This window comes from Antechinus flavipes, chromosome 6, assembly GCF_016432865.1.
Source record: "Antechinus flavipes isolate AdamAnt ecotype Samford, QLD, Australia chromosome 6, AdamAnt_v2, whole genome shotgun sequence".
NCBI classification, from domain to species: Eukaryota; Metazoa; Chordata; class Mammalia; order Dasyuromorphia; family Dasyuridae; genus Antechinus; species Antechinus flavipes.
Genome location: NC_067403.1, coordinates 168,907,442 through 168,921,985, shown reverse-complemented (window position 1 = coordinate 168,921,985; position 14,544 = coordinate 168,907,442). Strand labels below are relative to the sequence as shown.

General features: G+C 36.8%; 1 protein-coding gene across 1 annotated transcript in view; it reads right to left on the bottom strand.

The window, feature by feature from the left end:
* Positions 1-11,073, bottom strand: part of ADAMTS3 (ADAM metallopeptidase with thrombospondin type 1 motif 3) — a 280,288-nt gene extending 269,215 nt beyond the window's left edge. Inside the window, exons 1-2 of the mRNA XM_051967378.1 lie at positions 10,399-11,073; positions 8,962-8,989 (exon numbers count right to left, since the gene is read on the bottom strand). Coding sequence (XP_051823338.1) covers positions 8,962-8,989; positions 10,399-10,467 — 97 coding nt within the window. The 5' untranslated portion in view covers positions 10,468-11,073. The remainder of the gene's footprint in view (positions 1-8,961; positions 8,990-10,398) is intronic.
* Between the last annotated feature and the right edge of the window lie 3,471 nt (positions 11,074-14,544).

The following is a 14,544-nucleotide window of genomic DNA, read 5'->3' as shown; positions in this document are numbered from 1 at the left end:
TAACTGAATGTGATTATTCTGTAAGAAATTACAAATATGAAAAATACAGAGTGAACTGATGCAAAGTAAAGGTCAGCATGGAAACTATACACATAATGATTACAATTACAACCAAAAGCAAAAATCAAAACTTAATGCTGCCAAGTATGACTCTAAGGAAGAGCTATGAGAAAACATCATACATACATACATACACTGGCATGTGTTCATGCCCCTTCCTTGCATTGGTAAGGAACTATGGGAGTGGAATCCTGTTGATAATGTCAGATTATGTAATGCATTGGTTAGTTTTCTTGCATGCTTTTTTAGTCTATGTTATAAGGAATGGATATATTGGGAAATATAGACCTGGTCAAAAAAAAATTATCCTAAGGAAGAGAAACGACTATCCAAAAAAAATGAGTCATTAGAAATTTCCTACTCTAAGATTTATTGATGAAGAAGCTGATTTATAGAAACATATCTTACCTAAGATCCCACAAATCTAAGTAGGAAAGTTTAAATTTAAAAGGATTTCAATTAAATTTTAAAAGGTATCCAAATAAAAATTATTTGGCAAATGGATAGTATATTGGGTAGAACCTTGGGCCTAGAATCAGGAAAAACTGATTCAAATAATTCAAATCTTTCCTTAAGCATTTTCTAGGTATGTGATTCTAGGCAAGTCACTTCATCATGATGTGCCTCAAGTTTCCCCATCTATAAAATAGATAATAATAGCACCTACTCCCAATGATTGTTGTAAGAATCAAATAATATAACTTATGTTTATATTGTCTGACATATAATTTTAATAAAATCTTGTCTCCTTCCTCAATGACAATGATGTTAATTCATATCATCCTCCTCCTACTTCTCCTCCTTAAAGGTCAACCTATGATACATGCTTGGGACAGCAAACTCAAAATAGGGGAATGCTAATCACGGTGATGTCCAGAGGAGGATTTCATGTTCCCTGAAAAGTAGATGTCAAGGCATTCTTTGTGAACACTGGCAAATTGAGCTCTGGAGACAATACTGAATTCTTCCACACAACATTCCATCTTCCATCTCTATGTGTTTGCACATGAGGCATCTGTGCCTCCTTAATTCTGCCTCACAGAATTCCTCTGACTTTCTTTAAAATGTAGCTCAAGCACTATCTTCTGCATAAAGCCTTTTATGGTAGTGCCGTCCCTCACCAAATTACAAATCCCTTGGTTTGGATTTATTTCATATTTATATGATAGAGGCATATAGACTTATCTCCCCCATTAGAATGGCACAGAATGGGTGCTATGGAAAAATTACTAATTGAAAATCAAACACTTAATGTAGCACAATGACCAAAATAAATATTTAGACATCAATAAGAAACTTTGATTTCTTGAGAAAGAAATAGAGCAAATTCATAAGAAAAGAAAATGAAGAAAATGTCTGATCTGCAACACTGCAAGAAGTCTATACAAGTTGGGTCCATCAATGACATTACATACAAAACAATGAATCAGAAAAACTTTAAAAGATTGAATAGATGTCACTATTCCAAACCCTCAATTTCCAACCTATATGGAATGAAAAGCTTTTGAAGTATAGAAGCCTGGCTAAAAAAAACCTTGTGGGAAACAGGAGAACAGGAAGACATTCCTGTCTGTTATGGAGTTGTTCCGAGAATATGTTTGTACCATCCATTTCAGCAATGTTCATTGAATATTTCTATCAGGACATCAATTTATTTCAGGGATATTATTATCTGAAACTTCTTGAAAAAATGAGAATAAAAAATCATTTTAAAATAATGCTTTCGATGGATAGTTAGAGAAACTAATCTACAAGCTATATTGAATCAAAAACTTTCAAAACATAGAAACAGAGCCAAACATTGACCCATACATAACACCATATACCAAGATAAGGTCAAAATGGGTTCGTGACCTAGGCATAAAGAATAATATTATAAATAAATTAGAAGAACATAGAATAGTTTACCTCTCGGATCTGTGGAGCAGGAAGGAATTTCTGACCAAAGAAGAACTAAAGATCATTTTTGATCACAAAATAGATAACTTTGATTATATTAAGTTAAAAAGTTTTTGCACAAGCAAAACTAATGCAGACAAAATTAGAAGGAAGGCAAACTGGGAAAACATTTTTACATTCAAAGGTTCTGATAAAGGCCTTATTTCCAGAATATAGAGAAAGTTGATTCAAATTTGTAAAAAATCAAGTCATCCTCCAAATGATAAATGGTCAAAGGCTACAAACAAACAATTTTCAGATGAAGAAATTGAAACTATTTCTAGTCATATGAAAAGGTGCTACAAATCATTATTGATTAGAGAAATACAAATTAAGACAACTCTGAGATATCTCTCCATACATACTTCTCAGATTGGCTAAGATGACAGGAAAAGATAATGATAAATGTTGGAGGGGATGTGGGAAATTGGAACACTGATAAATTGTTAGTGAAACTGTGAATGAATCCAATCATTCTGGAGAGCAATTTGGAACTATGCTCAAAAAAGTTATCAAACTGTACATACCCTTTGACCCAGCAGTGTTACTACTGGATATCTATCCCAAAAAAGATCTTAAAGGAGGGAAAGGGACCCACATGTGCAAAAATGTTTGTGGCAGCCTTTTTTATAGAAACTGGAAAGTGAATGGATGTCCATCAATTGGAGAATGGCTGAATAAATTATGATATATGAATATGAATTATGGAATACTATTATTAGACATGACCAACAGAATGATTTCAGAGAGGCCTGGAGAGACTTACATGAACTGGTGCTAAGTGAAATGAGCAGAACCAGGAGATCATTATACATGACAGCAACAAGACTTTATGATGATCAATTCCGATGGACATGGCTCTCTTCAACAATGAATTGATTTAGACCAGTTCCAATTGTTCAGTAATGAAGAGAGCCATTTATACCCAGGGAGAGGACTGTGGGAACTAACTGTGGACTACAACATGGCATTTTTCACTCTTTCTGTTGTTGTTTGCTTGCGTTTTTGTTTTCCTTCTCAGGTTTATTTTTTTTTCTTTCTAGATCTGATTTTTCTTGTGCAACAAGATAATTGTATAAATATGTATACATATATTGGACTTAATATATATTTTAACATATTTAACATGAATTGGACTATGCCATCTAGGGAAGGGGTGGGGGGAAGAAGGGGAAAATCTGGAACAGAAGGTTTTATAAGGGTTAATGTTGAAAAAATTACCAATACATATGTTTTGTAAGTAAAAAGCTATAATAAAAAGAAAGAAAGAAAGAAAAAGAGCCAAAGAAGCTGCTTCTCCTTTAATGTATTCAAATATGCAGGGCATGGCCATGTATGTTAACCCTCCACTAGAAATTGTCAAAGAAGTGATTTCCTATTGGTCCACAGCCTTTTCTTCATTGACATTGCAGCACACTAAAAGTCATTTCAACTTCTATGTGTTTTCCTGTCTTTCTAATTATCAGATAAAACCTTTAAGTGAGCCTGCAGCTCAAATGGGGCCAAATTTTTTTAAATACTCATCTTGAACCCACAATAATCATGTTTATGAACAATAGACTGCAATTTTACCACAAAACATTAGACTGTCTTTCTCAAGAATTTATAGCAAGTCAGCAAAGTACTCTGAAAGCATCTGGGAAATGAAACTAAATTAATTACATGTCAACTGAGGTTACTAAGTCAAGAGATTCATTATCCACATTCTGAGGAACATAAATCTATTTTAAGGAGGAGTTGAATCTTTTAATAGCAATAAAATTATATACATGTGTGTGTTTGTGTGTGTGTATGTATATGTGTGTGTGTATGTGTGTGTGTGTGTGTGTGTGTGTGTGTGTGTGTGTATAAAATAGTCAGAAAATAGAAATCTGTCTAAATGGTTAAATGGTCCCAACTTTCAGGAGTGAAAAAAATAGAATGAAAAATTGTAATCTCTGTGACATACTACAATTATCAGCCTTGGTATGCCAAGGCCAAAAAAAGTTTTTGGAAAAAAACAAATGTCAAAAACTTTTATACTACCATAATGATGTAGCAGGCAGTGTATCACCAAAGGGGAAAAGATAACCTGGTTATCAGAGAAAAAAAGACCATAGAGTGACTATCCAAGACTGATGCTGATGGCATTCTACTTTGAGAAATTAAGCTAGGGTCCCAAATTCAGGTCATCATTGGCAACACATGCATTCCTAGGAGAATAGCCAAGTTCTTCCTATCTGAACCACTGATGATTTTACCAGGCAACCTAGAATTGCCCCTAATGGATTTTCAAGATAATTTGGGCTGGCTACCCTCAGTCAAAAGGATGATCAGCCCTGCCTAAAAGTAGGGAAAGGCTCAAAGTGACCTTGGGGGTTTGTTCCAGTTCTAGGATTCCAGGATTAGGTTACCATAGGTACTTGAGACACAGAAGTGAGAGAAGCTGGGGTGCATCAAAATCATGGGGCGGAATACTTCAATGATAAAGGCAAAAGAAAGTTCATGCTGATAATATGCTATACAAATATCATATATAAAAAACTTAAAGCATGTAATAACAGAATGTAATAAATGACCCTGGCAAATATTTGCTTAATTCTTTTTGGCTATAGGGAATCCAACACCATAAATGATTGAAGTCCTGAGATAATTTTTTAAGCCATCATTCAGTCAATAAATTCAACTTTATCATGCATCAAACATCTCAACACAAATTGCTAACAAATGGAACTAATTTGAATATCCAACTATTTTATTTCCCATGCCTTGGAAAATGATCCAAAGTTTGGTATTTTGCAAGCAGCGGGAATTTAAAAAAGATTTGTTGAATGCTTGAGGATAAACAGTTGAAGAAACTAAAAATTAGAAGCTTAATGACCCTCAAACTGGCCCCATCTTTGGCAATTATTTGTGAAATGTTATTAGCATTGCATTTTGTAGGGAAATAAACCAGAGAGAAGAAGAGAAGGCTTCAGATCATTTTGAGCATTCACCTAACCCCATATCATTGGAATCAGGAAGAAAGGAATTTGTGTCCTATCTTAAACAGTAATTTTGTGACTCTAAATCTCTCAGGCTCAGTTTCCTTATCTGTAATGAGATGATAAAAGTACTACCTCACAGATGGTTATGAAGATCAAATGAGATAATATCCAAGAAGCATTTCATAAACCTTAAAGTCTGGGATGGGGTAGAGTGGAACAAGCATTAATTAAGTACCTAGTACATCCCAGGAACTAGACTAATCACTTTATAAATATCTCAACAATGAGAAGTAAGTGCTGTTATCTTTATTTTATAATAGAGGAAACTAAAGAAGACAAAGATTAAGTGATTTGCTCAGAATTAGGCAGCTAGTATCTGAGACTGAATTTGAATTCAATTCCAGGCCCAGCAGGGGCACTGCAGGCCACTGCACCACTTAGCTATCTCAGTTATAAATGCCAATTATCATCATCATTTTCATCATCACAGTTATTCTTATTGTATCATGTTTGTGGCTTGATCAAGCAGGCTTTAAAATTATCAAAAGAAATTCAGGACAAATGAGCAGTCAGATGATGTTACTAATACCATGTTGGAGACAGGGAAGAATGGCAAGAAAAAAAAATAGGAAAATGTAGAACTAAATCCAACCAGAGAAAGATCAATGTGTCCTATTCATGTCCAGCGCAGAGGGAAGGGAGGTGTTGGGTATGACAGGGAGGAATGGCCACCACTACAATAAGGCTTGGCCATGTTTTCCCCAAAAATAATTCACAGCAGCCCCAGTGTGGTCCCTGAAGAAGAAAAGGTAGTAATCAGAGAGATCTTTTGGCAGGTTCTCCAGTTTTTATAACATGCTCATATGTCCCAAACTTTGCATGTCCCCAAAACTTATCTTCATTACCCAATAAGGAGAGTCAGCAAGAGTACCCATAATTACCCCCCAAGAAGCCTACAATTCCATCTCATGAGTCAGAAATGAAAGGATTTTTGGAAGAAGGGAGGGATTAGATTAGTCATGTGAAAGCACACAGATGTGCATTTTGTCTTTGATGGAGATGGGGATGGAGAAATGGGTCAAGATTGGAAATCTGAGTCATTTGAAGAAGCTCAGTTTCTAACAACATCAGACCCAACTACAAGACAAGAAACAGTTTTTCCAAAGGGTAATATGAGAATAAGGATAGAAACATTGCCCTTTTCCTTAGCAATATAGGTCATCTTTCTGTTTATATCAGAAATTAATAAATATTTATTATGTATCTACATCTATTATAGATACTCGAAAAGGTCAAATGGATGATAATAAAATTCAGATTCTCTGTGATTATTATTCCTGAAAAACTTTTGCTGTGCCTTTAACAATCAATTATGTAGAAATTAATCAGAAATGTGCAATTTGATCCAATCCATATGTTAGAAGAATATAATGGCCTCTCTGAGAAGCCAACAACTCATCACTATCAGAAGGAAAGGGGAAGGGATGGGAAAGGACTGGAAGGTAGGTGCTATTTTGATTTTATAGTTGAGGAAACTGAGGCAAATAAAAGTTAAGTGACTTCATAGAGATCATAGAGTTAATAAGTTTCTGAGACAGGATTTGAACTCAGATCTTCCTGAGTTGAAGCCCATTACTCTATTTATTGTGTCACATTCAAGCAACTATGCAGAAAGAAGATATGTGTGTGTGTGTATGTGTGTGTGTGTGTGTGTGTGTGTGTATCCATCCTTTTAAAGCAAGAAGATACATCTAAATATTAAGGTATTCATTTTATCACATTTAATGTTCAAAGAAAGTCATTAGCACATACGTACTTCTTTTCTTTGTCTCTCTGTGTCTATTTCTTGTTTCCTTATATGTTTCTCTCTCTTTCCATAATCCCACCCTCTTTCCCTGGAAAGTCAGGCTCTTGGGTAATTACTGCTATAATTATTATTCATAAAAATGGTTCTGTGGTTACAATGATTAAAGGGAACTTCCAGATGAGGAAATTCCTTCTATCAAGGCAAGTAAGACAGCTTTTGTAAAATCTTTCATATTAAGGACTTGCCTTGATTATTAAAAGGTTAAAAACTTACCCACACTCATTTGATTAATATGGTTCAAAAATGAACCTAGTCTTCCCATTTTCCTAGACCAGATCTCTATCCATTAGTGATAATAACAACAGTAAAAAATCAGGCCTCCAGCCTGAGCTGGGACAATTTGTGAAAGAATCAGTCCCAGCTAAAATAAATTGATTTTAAACTAAAGTATTTCCTTAGGAATTATAAAACATATTCTTCAAGTCAAAGGTTTGTTCTTAAATTCTATACAAGTTTTTTTTAATTAATTAGTAGTTAATAAACAAAACTTCCTTTTAAGTCCCCAAGTTGATTCAGAAGTAGCATGAAGTAGGAATAGAAAATAAAGACTGAGTTTCAGTTTCCTCATGTGTACAATAAGGATGATAACACTTGCACTAGATTCTGTGGGAAAGGTGCTTTATAATTTGAATTATATGATTTTGTAAACTTTAAAATCATTATATTTGGTCCTAGATTGTGATTTCAGTTTTGTAAAAACTTTTCCCACAGATATCGTGACAATTTAAGATCTGCCTTGAGAATCTGCAGGTCTTGCTTAGTGCCACACAGTTATTATGTGTTAGAAGCAAGACTTGAACCCTATATTCCTCAGGCAACCTACTTACCAAGTCAGAAAGTGAATTGATGGAAGGGAATTCCCTCCTGAGGAAATTATTGATTTTATAGGTTGTTTTTAAAAGTTCCTTTATAAGATCAATAGACCAAAAAGAAGAGATCTTAGATATGTGCTGATCTCTAAATCATATGGACTAGAAATAAAAAGAAATCACAAATAACTATTTGTAAAGTCCACATGCCAAAAATAAAAACAAAAAACTTTCTTTCCTTCCTACCCCACAAAATCTATGACTTGCTCTCTCACTGTCCAAGACAATAGACCTAAGGGACCCAAACTTACTTAAGAAGTAAGAAGGAGGCAACTTTAGAAATAGAATTCTTCCTTTTCTTATAATAGTCACAAATTGCAAGAATTTATCTTTTCTTCATCACTTTTTTATCTTTTAATAGCAATAATTGGCTAGAATTTATCTTCTCCCCATCAGCAATTTTACACATACACACAGTATGAATAGATGAATGATGTGGGTACATGTATGTGCAGCATAAAGTGTAACTTCTTTTAAAGGTGACTATAATATTCCTAATTATGTCACTGAAGCAAATTCATTACCCAAAGAGATAAATTTTTTTCTAAGCAACTACAAAATATTTACCCAAAGGCACTGAACAAAAGTTTTGCTTATTGCCTAGAAAGTATTTTCTTTTGCTTGCAAGAATGTCAACAATAAGTTATTATATAATATTCATTATGGGAGTATATTATAATAATTAAACTTTTATGCTAAATTTAAGGTTTATAAAATTCTATAATTAGTCTGTCCATCAATAAACATATATTAAGTACTTACTATATACCAGGTTCTGTGCTAAGAGCTGGGGAACAAAAAGAGATAAGACAATCCCTACTCTCAAGGAGCTCACAATCTAATATGGAAAACAAACAAATAAATACAAACAAACAAGATTCATATGTGTGTACATATATACCTGCTTGTATACAACATGTAAACACACATGTTTACATATAATACATATATTCATATATATACACATATATTCAATATATACGTACACATATATTCATGTATACTCACACATATATAAAGAATATAAAATAATTAAAACAATAACAATTAAAATATTAAGAAGACCCTGTTAACCAGAAAAGAAGAAAGGGAGGAAAATGGGAGGAATAAGTAAAAGAAGGAAAGTTGTCACCTGTCTTCAGGCAACTGATGAATGGGGGCAGCACTTCCAACTACATATGAGGATACCCATCATTAACATTTTTAAGCTAAGTTTCTGAATACTTGATTTACTGTGTGGAAAATAAATAAGAGGGCTTACCTATTCGCACCACTCCTTCATTACCCGCCTGAAAAGGGAAAGAGAAAAAAGAAAGAAAAAAATTACTTGAGGTCCTGTTCTGGCACATAAGCATTTTCTCCTGAAAGTTTTCAACTTTCAAGTATTGATTTTCAGAAACTAGTTAGGCACTAAAACTGTGCTGAATGAAAGTCTTGTCACATTTTTTTCTGCCTAAATTCTTCAGTGATATTGTCTATAACCATATGTCAATGTATTTACATATTTGTACACACACCCAAACTCTTACACTACTAATTCAGGGACGCAACTAAGTCCTCTTAACTCTGAATGTTCTATTCTGAAAATCACTGAAGCTGGGCCAGGTTGAAAAGATTAAAAGGAAGAAGATTTTGGTCAGGAAAGGAAGTGTTTAAATTACAAAGGCGGGATGATAGAGGGGGTAGGGTTGCTGAAGGTCACTGGGAATGGCATCTGTCGTGAAAAAGGACAGAACTCCAGGGATCTGAGCTCAGGAAAGAATCACAACAAATCAGTTTCTCTAACTTATAGCTTTGGCTCAGAGCAGACAGATTGGAAGACGCGAAGCACACTCAGCAAAGCCTGCGTGCGTGCATACCACAGTCTTCCTGTCCATATTTTATTTACAAAACTCAGCTCCTTCCTCCGATTTAGAGTGCTCAAGGACTCATCTAAGTTTACAATGTTCACCTTGAGTCTCCAAAGAGTGGGGGGAGGGGAAAGAGGGTGAAAGAAAACAGAACTTAGGTTTTTTTTTTTTTTTTAGAAAGTGGGGAGGAGGAGGAGGAGGAGGAGGAGGAGCTGTAGTGGAAGGGGCTGCGGAGGAGGGAGGAGAGAAGAGGGAACAGGGAACAGGGGTAGAGTGGTGGGGCAAGAAAATGTAAAAGTCAGGAAACGGTTTCAGGCCCCCTCCCCATCTGTCAAACCCCAAACCGGGCAGCGATTCTCCGTGCACACGTGTATAACTGGCTGCTGGGTCCATCCTCGTTGATTACAATCACGAGAGAAAGAAAATCCAGGGAAAGCAGGATAGGACGGAAGGAGGCAAAAGGAAGAAATTAAGGAAACTCTCCTCTAGGATCTCATTCATGATCTGACATTTAGGGGCAGGCGAATCCCGGATTGCCAAAAGGTGGATGGAAATCTGCCCCCCATCCACCCAATAATTCTTCTGATTGTTACATAGTGGGACTAGTTGTATCTATGAAAAGCCCTAGGCTTCAGCAGAAGATTTTCTGAAATCTCGTGCAATTAATTGTTTTTAAAAGAAATACCACACACATACACACATATCCATCCATCCATCCTTCCATCCTGATCCAACCGTCACTTTTGGATTCTGCAAAAAAGAACTAAGAGTGGGAGGAGAAATCAACTCTTTGAGGGGGGGAAAGGAGGAGGAAGAGTTGAGTTTGTTTGTTTGTTTGTTCCACTTACTTGTCCATCAGCTGAAGTCCTAACCTCTATCAGAGCAGCTGCTACCAACCAAAGGGACAGGAGGACCATCACGAGTCGATTTCACTTTTCAACTACTTGGGCAAAGCAAAACTCCCCAAAAGGGGGCGGGGGAGGGGGAGCAACAACAACAACCCAAAAAAAAAGTTTCTTAAAAAAAAAAAAAGGAAAAAATAAAAAAGACTTGCTCTTCTGCGCTTTCCTTCACCGAAAATGAAATTTGAGCTTTTATCCCAGCCTCCTTCCCCACCCCCCACCCCCTCCTCCTCTGCAGCTTCTCTCCCCCTTTTGCTCTTAAACCCAATGTGCTAGGAGAAAAAAGGAGAGTGAGAGAGAGTGAGTGAGAAAGACAGAAGAGAGGCTGGTCAGGAAAGAAGAGGAGAAGACTGAAGGGCGGCTTTCAGCGCGATCCTCAAGCAGTTGGGCTCAGTTGGGTTTTGCCCTGGGCTTTTCAATCAGTCCTGGTCCCTTCGGGCAGAGCCGAGGACGCCTGGGTCTGGCGTTAGCAGGAGGGAGAGAGGAAAAAAGAGGGAGAGAAGGAGGCAGAGGGAGGGAGGTAGCCAGACCCGGGGGCGGGGGCGGGAGGCGCGGGGTGGGGGTTGGGGGGGCGGAGGAAGGAGAGCGCCCCTCGCTGACTCCCGTGGCTCTCCGAGCTGCAATCTGCTCCCTCATTGCAACCTGCGGGGCGCTAATAAAGCAGCACGAGCTCCTCCCTGCACCACCGTGGTGGGAGCTGCCCCTGCCCACGTCACACACACACACACACACACACACACACACACACGCGGCCTGCTTAGGGCTGGGGGACCTGGAATCGACTCCCCAGAGAGCAGGAACAACTGGAGCCTGGAGCAAGCGGGGGCAGCGTGAAAGGAAGGATGAGTGCATGCATGTAGAAGTGCATGCATGATCTTGCGTGTGCATATATGCATGCGTGCTGCCATCGCTCAGAGCTCCAGCAGTGTCCGACTGCTTTTTAGGAGACTGGGTGAAGGGATGGGGCTCCTTGGCTTGAGTTGGGGGTAATCGCTGCAAATCCAGGGTAAGTATGGAGGCGATCAAGGAAGCAGAGCGGGCTGCAGAGTCCAAGGCGGAGGATAGAAGAAATGCACCTCCAACAACTGGACTGCCGGGAGAAGCCCCGCTCCCAGAGAGGAAGGAGCCCAGAAGCAGCCACGGGGCTGCAGAAATCAAAAGTTTCACCCTGTACGCGAGGCACCGCATCCCGGTGGCGCTCGATTCCACAAGATTCCTTCCCCTGGGGGTCCCGAGCTTGAGCCACTAAGGGAGAAACATCCCACTAAGGCTTCTAAAGCGTTGACTTATCTCACCTGCAAGACAAAATCGAAGTTTTGTCTTACCTAAGGTTTTGCTAGGTGCCTTAGAGCTTCTGTTGTTCAGTCGTGTCCGATTGTTCGTGACCCATTTGAGATTTTCTTGGCGAATACAGAAAAATTTGCCATTTCCTTCTCCAGTTCATTTTACAGACAAGGAAACTGAGGCAAACAGAGGCGAGGTGCTTTGCTCGGGATCACACAGCCAATAAATGTCTGAGAACAGATTTGAATTCACAAAAATTAGTCCTTCTGGTTCCAGACCTGATATTCTATCCACTTTGACATCTACTTGCCCTGCCTTATTTCTAGTAGGCCCTAAATAAATGTTTTCTCAACTTAATTGTTGTTTGCTGAGGAATGGATATTGACCACCTTGCTTTTAAACAAAAGTTATTCAAGTTTGCAGCAACACTTTAAAAAGATATTTAATATTTTACTAATAGCAGAAAATAATTTTTCTCCAATCAGTTAGTCAACTGGCATTTATTAAATTTCTATTGTGTACAGGACACTGTTCTAAATGCTGGATTACTGTATCCTTTTATTTCAGGACATTACCTGTGTGTCCTGAAACCTATTTTCAAAGCTTTTTAAGTCCATGAACTCCAGTTGAAGACAGAAGGGTTTTAACTTCATCACAGTTATTAGTGTGCTTGCCTTAATCCATTTAAGAAATTGTAAGCTCCTTGAGGGCAGAAACTACATTTTAAAAGAAATCTTTGTACCCCCAGAACTTAGACATAGAAGGCATTTAATAAATGATGAATTGAGTTCCTAGCATATCATAAATACTTAATAAAAGCTAATTCATTAATTGATTGATATTTTAAAAGTCCTTTGGAGTTTGCAAAGTGCTTTGCTTATATTATCTCACTTATAGCACCCTTTGAGGTGCATACAATGGGTATTTTTGGTCCATTCTCAGAGGATCAGTGACACCATGAGGGAGCCTTGACTCACATGTATGTGAAATGGATTTAAGTAAAGCTGAGCTGTGCAAAGTCATGAGCCTCACTGTGTCTTCCAACTGCTCAAGCCAGAGGCAAGATAAAATCAAGACAAGTAGAGATGGCAGGTATTTTACAGATAAAGGAATTATGGTTTATAGAAACTGACTAGTTCAAGGTAACTCAACCAATAAATGCCAAGCAGAAGTGGACTCAAACCTAAATTACTTCTCTCTCCCTGCCCAGCATTCTTTCCATTGACATTCCCTCTGCCTTCTGGTGTTCATTGGACTCACTGGTTGAATCTAGTGATCATCATATCTGTATCTCTACAGAACCTAGAATTTGACATTTGAAATAATTTCTTTTCAATGAATTCTATAGAAATGGATTTCATCTTCCATCTTGTTCAATCATATCCCTTTTGCTTTTCTTGTCTTTTCACATTAATAAATTGGTCAGTACCCCACCAAAAGAGTTTTTAAAAGGTAGATAGACATTGCTTTGTGTATATATCTGTTCTGTCAAGATAAAAACAATCACCTAGTTGTGCTTAATAATCTAGAAAGTATTTTCATGATTGATTACTGGCCAATAAAAAGCCAGCTTTTCAGTCACTCAATTAGTTTAAACTAATTTTTGATGGTTCCCCAAATTAGCTTTACAATTTCCATTGCCCACAAAGATAATAGAAATTACATGTGCCATTTGGCCATGGTAGCCTTTTTTCTTTTTATTTTTTTTCACTTAATAGTATTTTTTCAATTACGTGTAAAGATAATTTTCAAGTGTATTTTCTAAGACTTTAAGTTTCATTTTTTTTTTTTGCTCTCTCCCTCCCTTTCTTCCACCCCTTCCCAAGATTGTAGGGGATCTGCTATAAGTTATCCATGTTCAAACACTTTAAACATATTTTCATTTTAAACATTTGTGAAAGAAAAATTAAAAGAAAAATCAGAACAAAAGCAAATAATCATAAGAAAGAAAAAACAAAACAAAAAGGTGAAAATAGTGTGTTTTGATCTGCATTCACTCTCCGTAGTTCTTTCTCTGGATGCCGATGGCATTTTCCATTCCAAGTCTATTGGAATTGTCTTAGATTACTGTTTTACTGACAGGAGTCTGTCATAGTTGATCATCATACACTCTTGCTGTTAACTTTATACAATGTTTTCCTGGTGCTGCTTACTTCACTCAGCATCAGTTCATATATGTTTTTTCAGGCTTTTCTGAAATCAGCCTGCTCATCATTTCTTATTGAACAATAATATCCCATTATATTGGTATATAATAACTTATTCAATCATTCCCCAATTCATGGGCATTCACTCAATTTCCAATTTCTTGTCACTACAAAGGAGCTAATACAAACATTTTTATACATGTGAGCCCTTTTCCTTCTTTTTTGATCTCTTTGGTATACAGACCCATTAGTGGCACTCATGGATCAAAGGATATGCACAGTTTTTTAAATATATATATATATATACATATATATATATATATATTTTAAATTTTCTCCAGTTATATATAAAACAATTTTTTTACATTAGATTTGAGAATTTTGAATTCCAGATTCTTTCCCTTCCTCCCTACACTCTCCATTGAGAAGGCCCATGTAAAATTATGCAAAACATTTCCATAAAAGTCATGTTGCAAAAGGAAACATAGATCTCCCCCTCAAAAAAAAAGAACCCTCAAGAAAAAAAGAAAGTTAAAAAAAGTCTGCTTCAGTCTGTATTCTGATGCAATCAATTCTTTCTCTGGGTATGGATAGCATTTTTTCATTCTTCAGAGTAGTGTTGGATCATTATACTGCTGAGAATATTTTTATATGTATAGGT